This window comes from Trachypithecus francoisi, unplaced genomic scaffold, assembly GCF_009764315.1.
Source record: "Trachypithecus francoisi isolate TF-2019V2 unplaced genomic scaffold, Tfra_2.0 Lachesis_group2, whole genome shotgun sequence".
Lineage (NCBI taxonomy): Eukaryota > Metazoa > Chordata > Mammalia > Primates > Cercopithecidae > Trachypithecus > Trachypithecus francoisi.
This window is the reverse complement of record NW_022681465.1, coordinates 152048609-152061163: the sequence shown is the minus strand read 5'-3', so window position 1 is coordinate 152061163 and position 12555 is coordinate 152048609. Positions and strand designations below refer to the sequence as shown.

The following is a 12555-nucleotide window of genomic DNA, read 5'->3' as shown; positions in this document are numbered from 1 at the left end:
ATCACATTTATGGACGTTTCAGAGGATTTAAAAAACAAAATATCTTGTTATTCATTTAACACATTTATTTAGGGACTGCCTTGTACCAGGTACTGTGCAGTGCTCTAGGGACATGGTGGTGATCTAAAACTTACTTGATGTCTACTGTCACAGCCTACAGTCTAGTGGAGGAAATAGATAAAAAGCAAATAAATATATAAAATAATTGCCAATTATAGTGATGATGAGAAGGAAACAAAATGAGCAGAGCTAGAGATTTGCACAAGGCTTGATATAGCTTGAAGGTATTTGGTAAATGATCTTATGGGTTAGAATTTTATTCCTGATGATTTCTACAGTTAAATGCAAATAATTTTCATTCTTTTTGTCTCTTAGGTGCACTTTACAGGTCCCCGATGAACCAAGGGAACCCTCCACCATATCCGGGCCCTGGTCCAACGGCCCCATACCCACCTTATCCACCACAACCAATGGGTCCAGGACCTATGGGGGGACCCTACCCACCTCCTCAAGGGTACCCCTACCAAGGATACCCACAGTACGGCTGGCAGGGTGGACCTCAGGAGCCTCCTAAAACCACAGGTGTGTGTCTCTGAATATGTGGGTGTATAGTCCTGTGTCACCAAAGGAAATGTTTGCATGTTTTCTTTGGCAGAGAAGAAACTCTTTCCAGCCTTTGCAACTTGTGCTTGGTGTCCCCAAAGCTTGATGATGGCTTAGGGTGGATTCTCGCTCCTGAAAAGAGGCCCAAGTCAGCTCTGCCTACTACATTCACACTTCTTGTCCCCTCTGGAGCTGATGACTTCCTGGCCAACGTGTTTTCTGAGGGCCACCCTTTAGAGCACTTGGGGGTAGGGAGGGAATTAGCAGTTGGGTCTTTGCAGCAAGCTTTGTATTTTAGGTTTAGTAATTAGCCTTTTGAGTCTTATTTTGTCTGTCAGCTTGTTGACCCTCAAGTCATCCTCTTGCCCCTGCTACTAGGTTTTTTTTTTTTTTTCTTACTAAATGTTTTCATAATTCTATTTAACCTTCCAGTTGAGTTTTCAGGAGGCTCTTGAGTCCTTCTTGTGTGCTATAAAACAGTGTTACTCAAAGTTCAGTCTGTAGACAAATGCCAGTCAATGAACAGTGAATAGTTATGGACTGTATCATATGTACAGAACGTGAGAGTAAACATTCAGAAACTTTTAGAGCAATTTGGTGTTGCTGTGACATCCAAGCATGTAATCTTGCATTTTACAGAAAATATCAGTCTATGAAGGATTAAAAATAAAACATCTTGAGGAGCACTGTGCTAGATGTCTTGGTCACTATTTTATAGCCCTTTGGTTGTCAGAATAGCTGCTCTCTTAATAGCCCTCTTAGCTTTTTTTGTTTTTTGTTTTTGAGATGGAGTCTTGCTCTGTTGCCCAGGCTAGAGTGCAGTGGTGCGATCTTGGCTCACTGCAAGCTCCACCTCCCAAGTTCACACCATTCTCCTGCCTCAGCCTCCCGAGTAACTGGGACTACAGGCACCTGCCACCACACCCGGCTAATTTTTTGTATTTTTGGTAGAGACGGGGTTTCTCTGTGTTAGCCAGGATGGTCTCAATCTCCTGACATCATGATCCGCCTGCTTCGGCCTCCCAAAGAGTTGGGATTACAGGCGTGAGCCACTGTGCCCAGCCCCTTTCAGCTTTTTAAGATAACTGATTTTTCGGTTTGGTTTTGTTTTGTTTTTGAGACAGAGTCTTGCTCTGTCACCAGGCTGGAGTGCAGTGGCGCGATCTCCGCTCACTGCAACCTCCGCCTCCTGGGTTCAAGCGATTCTCCTACCTCAGCCTCCTGAGTAGCTGGGACTACAGGCATTCACCACCATGCCCAGCTAATTTTTGTATTTTTAGTAGAGATGGGGTTTCACTATGTTGGCTAGGATGGTCTCCATCTCTTGACCTCATTATCCACCCCTCTTGGCCTCCCAAAGTGCTGGGATTACAGGCATGAGCCACCGTGCCTGACCAAGATAGCTAATTCTTAAAAAGTGCTTATTATGGCCAGGAACGGTGGCTCATGCCTGTAATCCCAGTACTTTGGGAGGCTAAGGCAGGCAGATCACCTGAGGTCAGTTCAAGACCAGCCTGGCCAGCATGGTGAAACCTCGTCTCTACTAAAAATACAAAAACTAGCCAGGCATGGTGGTCTGTAATCCCAGCTACTCAGGAGGCTGAGGCAGGAGAATGGCTTGAACCTGGGAGGCAGAGGTTGCTGTGAGCCGAGGTTACACCATCCACTCTAGCCTGGTGATAGAGTGAGACTCCATCTCAAAAAAAAAAAAAAAAAGTGCTTATTGTATGTCACATGGTCTCCTAAGTGCTTTATATACATTAACATTTAATCCTTGCAACAACCCTATGAAGTTATTCCCATTTTATAGTGATGTAATAGAGGTACAGAGTTAGAGTAATGACTTGCCCAAGGTCACCTAGCTAGAAGGGGCACTTTCCAGATTAGAATACTGATAGCTTGGCCTCAAAATCTGTACTTACAATTTATTGTTGTACTGTTGTTCCTCTCCTGCCTTTTCTGAGCTGACTCACATTCATCTGAATTTAGTGCCTTATGCCTCCTCTGAGAGATTTTCCTGCCATTTAGTTCTTTACTAATCAAAAGTAATAACAGAATTGCTGGTTAGTTTTATTCTAGGACTTGATGATTCTCTAGAATAAGAATTTTACATTCATGGAAAAGATTATGCTTTTATAGTGGCAAAGCTTATACTCTGTTAAGATTGAATAGAATATTTGAATACCTTTAAATAATTTAATTTATCTGGAAGGAAACTTTTGCAATCCAAAATTGTGTTCTGTTGTAACAGTTTTTATAATGCATGCTCGGAAGAGGGCAGGAAGTATAACCAGTGTAATCAGAGTAGTTGGTATTCAGGCCTGTGACATCAGAGAAACATTTTCTGAAAATAAACCTCAGCTTCTGGGTTTTCTGCTTCAAAATAAGGTAACCCTGTGATGAATAAAAGAAAGCATAAAAGACGACATAGGGTATGATTCCATTTATGTGAAATTCAAAAACAGACAAAAAGTATGTATGATGCCAGAGATCAAAATAATGGTTACTCCTGGCTGTGGAGTTGGGAAACTAGGGTGGGACTGGTTATTCATTGGGATGGGAACAAAGGAACTTTCTGGGGTGTTAGGAATATTCTGTATCTTAATCTTGATGTAAACATTCTTCAAGATAGATAGTTATGACTTGTGTACTTCGCTATACATTATATGTCAGCAGAGAAAGATAGCCCAGCATTTGAGTTATCTGGTAGACTCAGCCCAGTGCCTGCCTGGTGTTAGTTCTTTCACCTATAGCCCTCATGGTCTTCCTGTCCATTTCTAGGCCAATATTGTTTATACTGACTCTCTAACTGGCATTTGATGAGTTTAGAACTTTATTGAGTTTGTTTAGAATAAGTGCTTCCTAGGTTCAGTGGACTTTGTCCACTGTTCATGCAGAAAATACAGATTTGGTTATCTTTCTTACCTTTCATATAATTTAAGTATTGATGTCAGCTTTTTTGATGAAAAATAATTTCTTAATTCTTTTTAGGGTTAAAAGCCTCTTTAGTTCAGTGTTACCAATCATGACTGATTTCACAAATGCAGTTGAAAGCTGTTTAATATCCTTCACTACGGATATACCCAGGAATTTATTTCTCTGTCGTTAGCTTGTGAATTGTTAACTGCCCAGATCCTTTCTGCACCAAAACATAGCAGCTAGTGCTAAATGGTCAAATTTTGTCACCTGGGGTCCATGTTCTGTGAATGGGACTCTTGGAAGGATATAGCCTCACTGAGGGATGAACCCTTTAGGGACCCATTTCATTCCTTGCTCTGGTATTGCTTGTGGGATTCCCAGTCAGAATTATGTGTTCTCATGCTGTGTATATGAGCTCTATATGGAAATTTAAGCTTTTTATTTCCAGTTGAATGATTTTAGATTTATCTACTACTGTAGATACTTTCTCTCTCCACTCAAGTTCAAGTGTGTAGCATATTATGTTAATAGATACATAGGTAGAAATGGTTTATTTTTCAAAGGAAGGAGGATCTCCTTTATCCTTAATTGGTGTCTGGTAATTAGTTAGGGCTTAATAAAGGTGTGATGAATGGATGAGCAGGGTCGGGTAAATGGCTAACCTAAGCAGAACCTTCCTTGGTCATCTGTTTATGATTCAGAATTCATGTGTCAGAGATTGTAGCAAGAAAACCCACCTTTTGTTTTTTTAAGAAGCCAACCTTTTGGAAGCCATGTGATTGAAAGCAGCAAGTGCTTGTGGGAATAAGGCCTCCCAGAAGAGCATACCTGCAGATTATGTCAAGGATCTCCCAGGTGGTTTTTAAGAATAACAACTAATATTTGTTGAGCACCATGCTGGTGTTAGCTTTATGTAATCTTCACAACAACCCCAGAGTATCAGTCCCATGTTATAGAATTGGAATCTGAGACTCAGAAAGGTTGTGTTTCAGTTATCTGTTGCATAACATATCACCCCCAACTCACTGGCTTAAAACAACAATGATTTATTATTTCTCATGATTCTCTGAGTTGGCTGGGAGGCTCTTCTTGCTTCGTGTGATTTTTCATGGGGTCACTCATGTTACTTAATTCAGCTGTCAGCCTGGCTGGGTATAAGCTATCCAAGATGACCTCACTCACATGATTAGGGTCTTGGTTTGCCTCCACGAGGCCTCTCTCTGCACATAGTCTGTCATCATTGGGTGGTCTAGCTTAAGCTGCTTTACATGACAGCTAGCTTCCAACAGAGTGAAAGTGGAAGCTGCCAGGATTTGGGGCTAGGCCCAGAACTCGCATAGTATCACTTACCCCTTATTCTAGTGTTCAAAATGAGTCTCAAGGTCAGCCACTTTCAACAAGAGGGGGGACAGATATCACCTCCCTCCTCCCCCTCTTTTTTTGGCATATTTGAGATATAATTCATGTACCATGCAATTTACCCATTTAAAGTTGTACAATCCAATGGTTTTTGGTATATCAACAGAATTTTTCAACCATCATCACTATCATAATTCCAGAACATTTTCTTTTATTATTATTATTATTATAATACTTTAAGTTCTAGGATACATGTGCAGAACGTGCAGTTTTGTTACATAGGTATACATGTGCCATGGTGGTTTGCTGCACCCGTCATCTACATTAGGTATTTCTCCTAATGCTATCCCTCCCCTAGCCCCCCATCCCCCGACAGGCCCCAGTATGTGATGTTCCCCTCCGTGTGTCCATGTGTTCTCATTGTTCAGCTCCCACTTATGGGTAAGAACATGGGGTGTTTGGTTTTCTGTTCCTATGTTAGTTTGTTGAGAATGATAGTTTCCAGCTTCATCCATGCCCCTACAAAGGACAGGAACTCATCCTTTTTTATGGCTGCATAGTATTCCATTGTGTATATGTGCCACATTTTCTTTATCCAGTCTATCATTGATGGGCCTTTGGGTTGGTTCCAAGTTTTTGCTATTGTTAATAGTGCTGCAGTAAACATACCTGTGCATGTGTCTTTATAGTAGAATGATTTATAATCCTTTGGGTATATACCCAGTAATGGGATTGCTGGGTCAAATGGTATTTCTGGTTCTAGATCCTTGAGGAATCGCCACACTGTTTTCCACAATGGTTAAACTAATTTACACTCCCACCAGCAGTGTAAAAGCGTTCCTATTTCTCCACATCCTCTCCAGCATCTGTTGTTTCCTGACTTTTTATTGTTTTTGTTTTGTTTTGTGTTTTTTGAGACAGAGTCTCGCTCTGTCGCCCAGGCTGGAGTTCAGTGGCATGATCTTGACTCACTGCAACCTCCGCCTCCTGGGTTCAAGCAATTCTCCTGCTTCAGCCCCCTGAGTAGCTGGGATTACAGGTGTGTGCCACCATGCCTCCCAAAGTGCTGGGATTTCATGCGTGAGCCACAGTGCCCAGCCGTTTCCTGACTTTTTAATGGTCACCGTTCTAACTGGCGTGAGATGGTATCTCATTGTGGTTTTGATTTGCAATTTCTCTAATGACCAGTGATGATGAGCTTTTTTTCATATGTTTGGTGGCCACATAAATGTCTTCTTTTGAAAAGTGTCTATTCATATTCTTTGCCCACTTTTTGATGGGGTTGCTTTTTTCTCGTAAATTTGTCTAAGTTCCTTGTAGATTCTGGATATTAACCCTTTGTCAGATGGATAGATTGCAAAAATTTTCTCCCATTCTGTAGTTTGCCTGTTCACTTTGATGATAGTTTCTTTTGCTGTGCAGAAGCTCTTTAGTTTAATTAGATCCCATTTGTCAATGTTGGCTTTTGTTGCCGTTGCTTTTGGTGTTTTAGCCATGAAGTCTTTGCCTATGCCTATGTCCTGAATGGTATTGCCTAGGTTTTCTTCTAGGGTTTTTATGGTTTTAGGTCTTGCATTTAAGTCTTTAATCCATCTTGAGTTAATTTTTGTATAAGGTGTAAGGAAGAGGTCCAGTTTCAGTTTTCTGCACATGGCTAGCTAGTTTTCCCAGTTTTTAAATAGGGAATCCTTTCCCCATTGCTTGTTTTTGTCAGGTTTGTCAAAGATCAGATGGTTATAGATGTGTGGTGTTATTTCTGAGGCCTCTGTTCTGTTCCATTGGTCTATATACAGAACATTTTCATCACCCCAAAAAGAAACCCTTTAGCAATCTCTTCCCATTTTCTTCCACTCTTGCCCACATTTTTTTTTTTTTTCTTTGAGATGGAGTCTCACTCTGTTGCCCAGGCCGGAGTGCAGTGGTGTGATCTCGGCTCACTGCAAGCTCCGCCTCCCGGGTTCACGCCATTCTCCTGCCCCAGCTTCCCGAGTAGCTGGGACTACAGACGCCCGCCATCATGCTCAGCTAATTTTTTGTATTTTTAGTGGAGACGGAGTTTCGCCGTGTTAGCCAGGATGGTCTCGATCTCCTGACCTTGTGATCCACCCACCTCGGCCTCTCAGAGTGCTGGGATTACAGGCGTGAGCCACCACGCCTGGCCTCTTCCCCGCCATTAATCTACTCTGCCTCCATAGATTTGTCTGCTCTGGACATTTTATGTAAATGAAGCCATACAATATTTGGTCTTTTGTTACTGGCTTCTTTCAGTTAGCTTGATATTTCCAGGGTTCATCTATATTGTAGCATGTATCAATACTTCATTCCTTCCTATTGCCAAATAATATTCCATTGTAGATATACCACATTTTAGTTACCCTTTCATTGGTTGATGGGCATTTAGGTTGTTTCTACTTTTTGGCTATTAGGAATAATGAATAATGGCTGTTATAAACATTTGTGTAAAATAGACTCCATCTTGGAGGAATGGCATGTGAACACAGGGTGAGAGGAATTGGTGACCATCTGTGCAAACAGTCAACCACATTCTGCCCTTTACTCCCAACAATTCACATCTCCCTCATATGCAAAATATATACACCCCCTTCCACCACCACTAGATGTCTCATCCAATAATTATATCAGCTTAAAATGCAGGATATTATCATCTAGGTAGTCTATATGTAGGTAAGGCCTCTAAACTGCCATGCTGGTCCATATACCCTAACTTTGTTCATGCTGCTTCCTTTACTTCCCACCTCTGATCCCCACTCTGCCACAACCTACCCTACACATCTCTGGAGATCAAAAGAAAATATCTTTTCTTCCTTGAAGCTTTTCCTTACCTATACTATACCTCCAGTAGAATTTACCACTCCTATTTGCTTCAACTGCACCCTATACAGACTTCTTTCAGAGCCCTTCTTCTTGCTCCAGATTGAATAGTGTCTACCTTATGTACAGTCCATTTTAGCTTTTTTATGTCTGAATTCAATCAACCTTAGTGTTTAGGCTTTCACCATTTGTTTTGGTCAACACTCTTAAGGCTACAAGTGATAGAATCTTAGCCTTTGATACTAACCAGCAACAGAGGTTCACCAGACATCTGAGTAAAGAAAGGCTCCAAGATGAAAGATGGTGATCCAAACAGAAAAAAAGGGATTCTAAGGGAACAGACATTGCAGGGAGAAGAAAACCCTCCTCCCAGAAAATGGGGGAATCCTCTAATAATCTTTTTTTTGTGGGGGGATGGAGTCTTGCTCTGTTACCCAGGCTGCAGTGCAGTGGCACAATCTTGGGTCCCTGCAATCTCCGCCTCCCAGGTTCAAGTGATGCTCCTGCCTCAGCCTCCCAAGTAGCTGGGATTACAGACATGTGCCACAATGCCCAGCTAATTTTTGTATATTTAGTAGAGACGAGATTTCACTGTATTGGCCAGACTGGTCTCAAACTCCTGTCCTCAGGTGATTCACCTGCCTCGGCCTCCTAAATTGCTGGGATTACAAGCATGAGCCACCGTGCCTGGCTCGCTAATATTCTTAAGATATACTGAAGATAAATCTTATTGAAATAAGAGCAGTGGTGCTGTATAAAATGAACTCTGGAAACAAAAGCACTTAGCCAAGAAGAATGTGAAACTGATCTCACCCTAAGGATTAGATCCTAAAGGTCCATTTGGCAGCCAGATCTTGCCAGAGCAGAATTTAAGGCATTTGCCATAGGTGGAAGGTCGATGTATGTTTTGGTTATCTATTGTTACATCACAAACCACCCCCATTCTTAGAGGTTCCGTAATTTGGACAGGGCTTGAGAGGAAAGATTAATTCATCTCTGCTCCTTGTTGGCATCTACTGAGGCTGGAACATAGATAACGATAAGCAGTTTGCTGGGTTGGGTTTGTACACGTTCTACCGTCCCATATGATCCATAAGCTTTCTTCTTGGCTTTGTATTATGTCCAAAAGGGTACTCTTGGGTTGACTTACACTTGCAATACAGAGAAAGAAGCCATTTGGTTTGGCCAGTGCTTCAGAAGGGAGAAAGGGGTGGGAGCATGATGGCCAACTGCTGGGAGGGGTCAGGAGGTACCTGACATGCTAGTATTTCTGTGTATGTTCCAAACCAGTGTTGGGTTTCTCCACTTTTACTGGCTTTGTTTGATCTGATTGTCCTTGAAGATTTGATTAACTTCAACCCTTTTCTGTCAACTGTTTCCGTTCCAATGGAACCTTGTACTTCTGGTTCATTTTAACAAGAAATTATCTCAAATCCAAAAAGAAAAAAAAATTCATGTCTGGTATTTCAGCTGACATGACTGAAACAGCTTGGAATTGGTTGTCCCTGTCCCTCTGCATGGTCTGTCAGTGCTGCTATCACAGCATGAGAGTTTCAGAGTAGGTGGGTTTTTTCCATGTTACAATGCAAGAGTGGAATCTGCCAGGCCTTCCTGTACATGTACCTCTGAACATAAAATAAAAGCCTTAAAAAAGAAATGAAACAAAAAACTTTTAATTTAGCTTCTAATTTTGAAACAATTTCAGACTTAGAAAAACATTGCAAAGATAATACAAATGGTTCTGTATACCTTTCATCCCGATTTCCCCAAACCTTACATAGCCACAATACAATGATCCATCAGGCTTTTTCACCCCCTTGGCTCAGAAGTCACACAGTATCATGTCCATCACGCTCTTGGTCAAAGCAACATGAAGTCTATCTAGCCTAGATTCAAGAGGAGGAAAATAGACTTCATTCCTTGTTGGGAGAGTGGTAAGTCACATTGCAAAAAGGCATATGGAATGGGAGATCTTTGGAAACATTACCACAAGTTTCAGTGGTGACAGGTGAATTCCTGTTCACTGAAACATTCTAAATGACAGAACTATTTCTAGATTCTAATAAATATGCCATAGTATCATAACTGTTTAAAGTGAAACATTAAACACTATCACTAGTCTTATATCAGAATATAGGTGATCTGTCATTTTAAGGATACTCCTGCGAATTGGTTAGAAAGTCGTGGAAGGGGTTTTTTTATTTCATCACCAAATTAAAATGACTTCCACTCAGATACCTCAAATCATCAGAAGTGGCAGAGTCCTCACATGATCATCTGGGTTAATTATTACCCTCTGACCTTATAGCAAACATCAGTAGGCAGTTACAGCTCCTTTCACTAAGCGTGAATATGGCTTCAGCATACCCCAGCATTCTAGACAGGAACCATGAATAGATTTGAATTGTTAGGTGTAAGACGGAACCCATTTACCATTCCTTGCTAGGTTAACCCCCTCTTTTTAGAGACATTTAAACTGAAGCCCAGAGAGTGACTTTCCAGAGTCAGTGAGTTTTAACTAGAATATAAGTTTCCTGCCAGGCGCAGTGGCTCATGCCTATAGTCCCAGCACTTTTGGAGGCTGAGATAGGACGATCGCTTGAGGCCAGGAGTTTGACACCAGCGTAGCCACTGTACTAAGACACCACACATCTCTCCAAAAAATAAAATAAAATTATCCAGATGTAGTAGTGTCTGCCTCTAGTCCTAGCTACTCAGGAGGCTGAGGCAGGAGGATCACCTGAGTTCAGGAGTTCGAGGCTACAGTGAACTAGGATTGAGCCTCTGCACACCAGCTTGGGTGACAGAGCAAGACCCTGTCTCTCAACAACAATAAAATGTCTCCTGATCCCAGGCTAAGTGCATTTCTTCATTATGACCTGCTGCTGTGATCCAGTACAGATTCAGCAGAAATTCCCAAACACTACCAAAGGAAAATATTTTCAGCCTTTTCCCTTCCTTATCTGCACCCCCCCACCCCTAAAACATACAAAAACAAAACAAAAAACCACCTGAAAGTTATAGTAGAACACCAGTTTCCTGGTAGACAGAGGTAAAGTGGAGTGCAATAAAGCTGGATTCAAATCTCATTAACACAAGGACCTGAGCAAATTATTTTACCTCCCTGATCTTTGAGTATGCCCTGCCTCCCCTTGTATGCTTCTCAAAGACAAGTTGTTTTCTTCTTTCACCTCTGCTTCTACTGCACCTTCAACAGTGCTGAGCACCTGTGTGTGTGTATGTGTGTGTGTGTGTGTGTGTGTGCTCAGTAAATATGTGTTAGATGAATGCAAATATTACGATTTCAAAGGGTGATTGTGAGTTCATGTTCAGTGTCTGGTCCCCTTGTCACTTTCCCTTAGAGACCCTTCCCTTGCTATTTAATTCCTATGAGTCCAGATATTGGGGTTTTATATATGTTCTTCTGGGGTAGGACTGTGATATCTGGCAACATACTGATTTAAAATGAAATAAGTTCTACTTCAGCACAGTCCATTGGGTTGCCCCCATGGAGCTCAAAAGCCTCATGGGCCTTTGAACCAGATTTCTAAGCCTGTATGTTGGGAACTACCCAGTGACCCTGGTTCTTTGTGATTTGAAGACATGAAAAGGGAGTGTATCTTCAGGGGTACCCTTTTGGGCCCACCGGGCCATTGGCCAGTCAGCAGAATGTTGAGAGGCCTCATATTCCACAGTCAGAGATTGTGGGGGAGTTGATAGAATGGCATATTTCTCCTGCACACTCTTCTTGGTGTCTCATGCTGCTTTCATTAGTCAGTGTGAGAAAAGAAGAAGGAAATTTAACGGTCTGGCATCTCTGGCTAATTGGCTCTAAGTATGGAATTACTGCCTGGTTTGTTTGAGCCTTTTATACTTTCTTTCATCAGAAACTCCAATCAGGCATTTTCATTGCCCTGGAAAGCCTTTCCAGCATAGACCAGTCCAGTGCCTTCTTTCTTTGCCAGGTATAAGATGACAGAATGTCCCAACAAGGACACTGCTTAGTGCCACCAAAAGCCACATTGGCTTAGGAATCTTGGTAGAGTTTTTCCAGTTCCCTGAGCTTCTGCTTTCTTGTCTGTAGAGCTGGGATTACAGGATTGTGATAAAGAATAAATTAATGCATCTCTACAGTTTATGGCACCTTGATGAGCAGTGAGGAAGTTAGTACCCTCCCCTGGCCCACACAAATTTTCTGAATTTTTGCTTAGGGATAGATAAGGGTGGGGAAGACAAAGCTCTCTCGAAAGCAGGGAAAGCCAGTTGCTGAGGGTCACTCCTGATCTATCCCCACTGGCCTGAGGAGACTGGGACAGCTCCAAAGTTATTTCTCATCTGCAATCATGGCCATATAATTGGTCCCCTCCTCCTGCTCATGCCCTCTGCTGTCTTATTCTCAGATCCCCAGTAGCTTTCCATTTCACTGGAGTGAAAGCTAGAATCCTCGCAGCAACTAGCAAGTCCCTTTGTGAGCGGGCTGCTGCCACTTCTGTGACCCCTGCCACTTTGCCCCTGTGCCCTCTGCTCCACCTTCCTCACCAGACACATTCCAACTCTAGTACCTTTGCCCTTGCCATGCCCTTCCCTCAGACATCCACAGCTTACAGTCTCACTTTCTTTTGAGTTTTGTTCAGCTGCCACCTAGTCAGAAAGGCCTTCCAGTCACCTCCCCCTCCCCTGCCCCATATAATTGTAGCCCCCCCACTGGCACTCTCTGTCCCTGTTCTTCTGCCTGTTTTCCTTGCCTGACATAGTGTGTGTACTTGTTCATTGACTGCCTTTGTCTTCCCACTGGAATATAAACTCCTTGAAGGCAGGGATTTTTGTATGTTATATTCACTA

General features: G+C 42.2%; 1 protein-coding gene across 4 annotated transcripts in view; it reads left to right on the top strand.

Moving 5' to 3' along the window:
* Nucleotides 1–12555, top strand: part of CYSTM1 (cysteine rich transmembrane module containing 1) — a 67950-nt gene that overhangs the window by 19686 nt on the left and 35709 nt on the right. For all 4 annotated transcript variants that reach the window (XM_033181021.1, XM_033181019.1, XM_033181020.1 and 1 more), the window contains one exon: nucleotides 376–582. In XM_033181021.1, the coding sequence (XP_033036912.1) occupies nucleotides 396–582 (187 nt within the window). In that variant the 5' untranslated portion in view covers nucleotides 376–395. The remainder of the gene's footprint in view (nucleotides 1–375; nucleotides 583–12555) is intronic.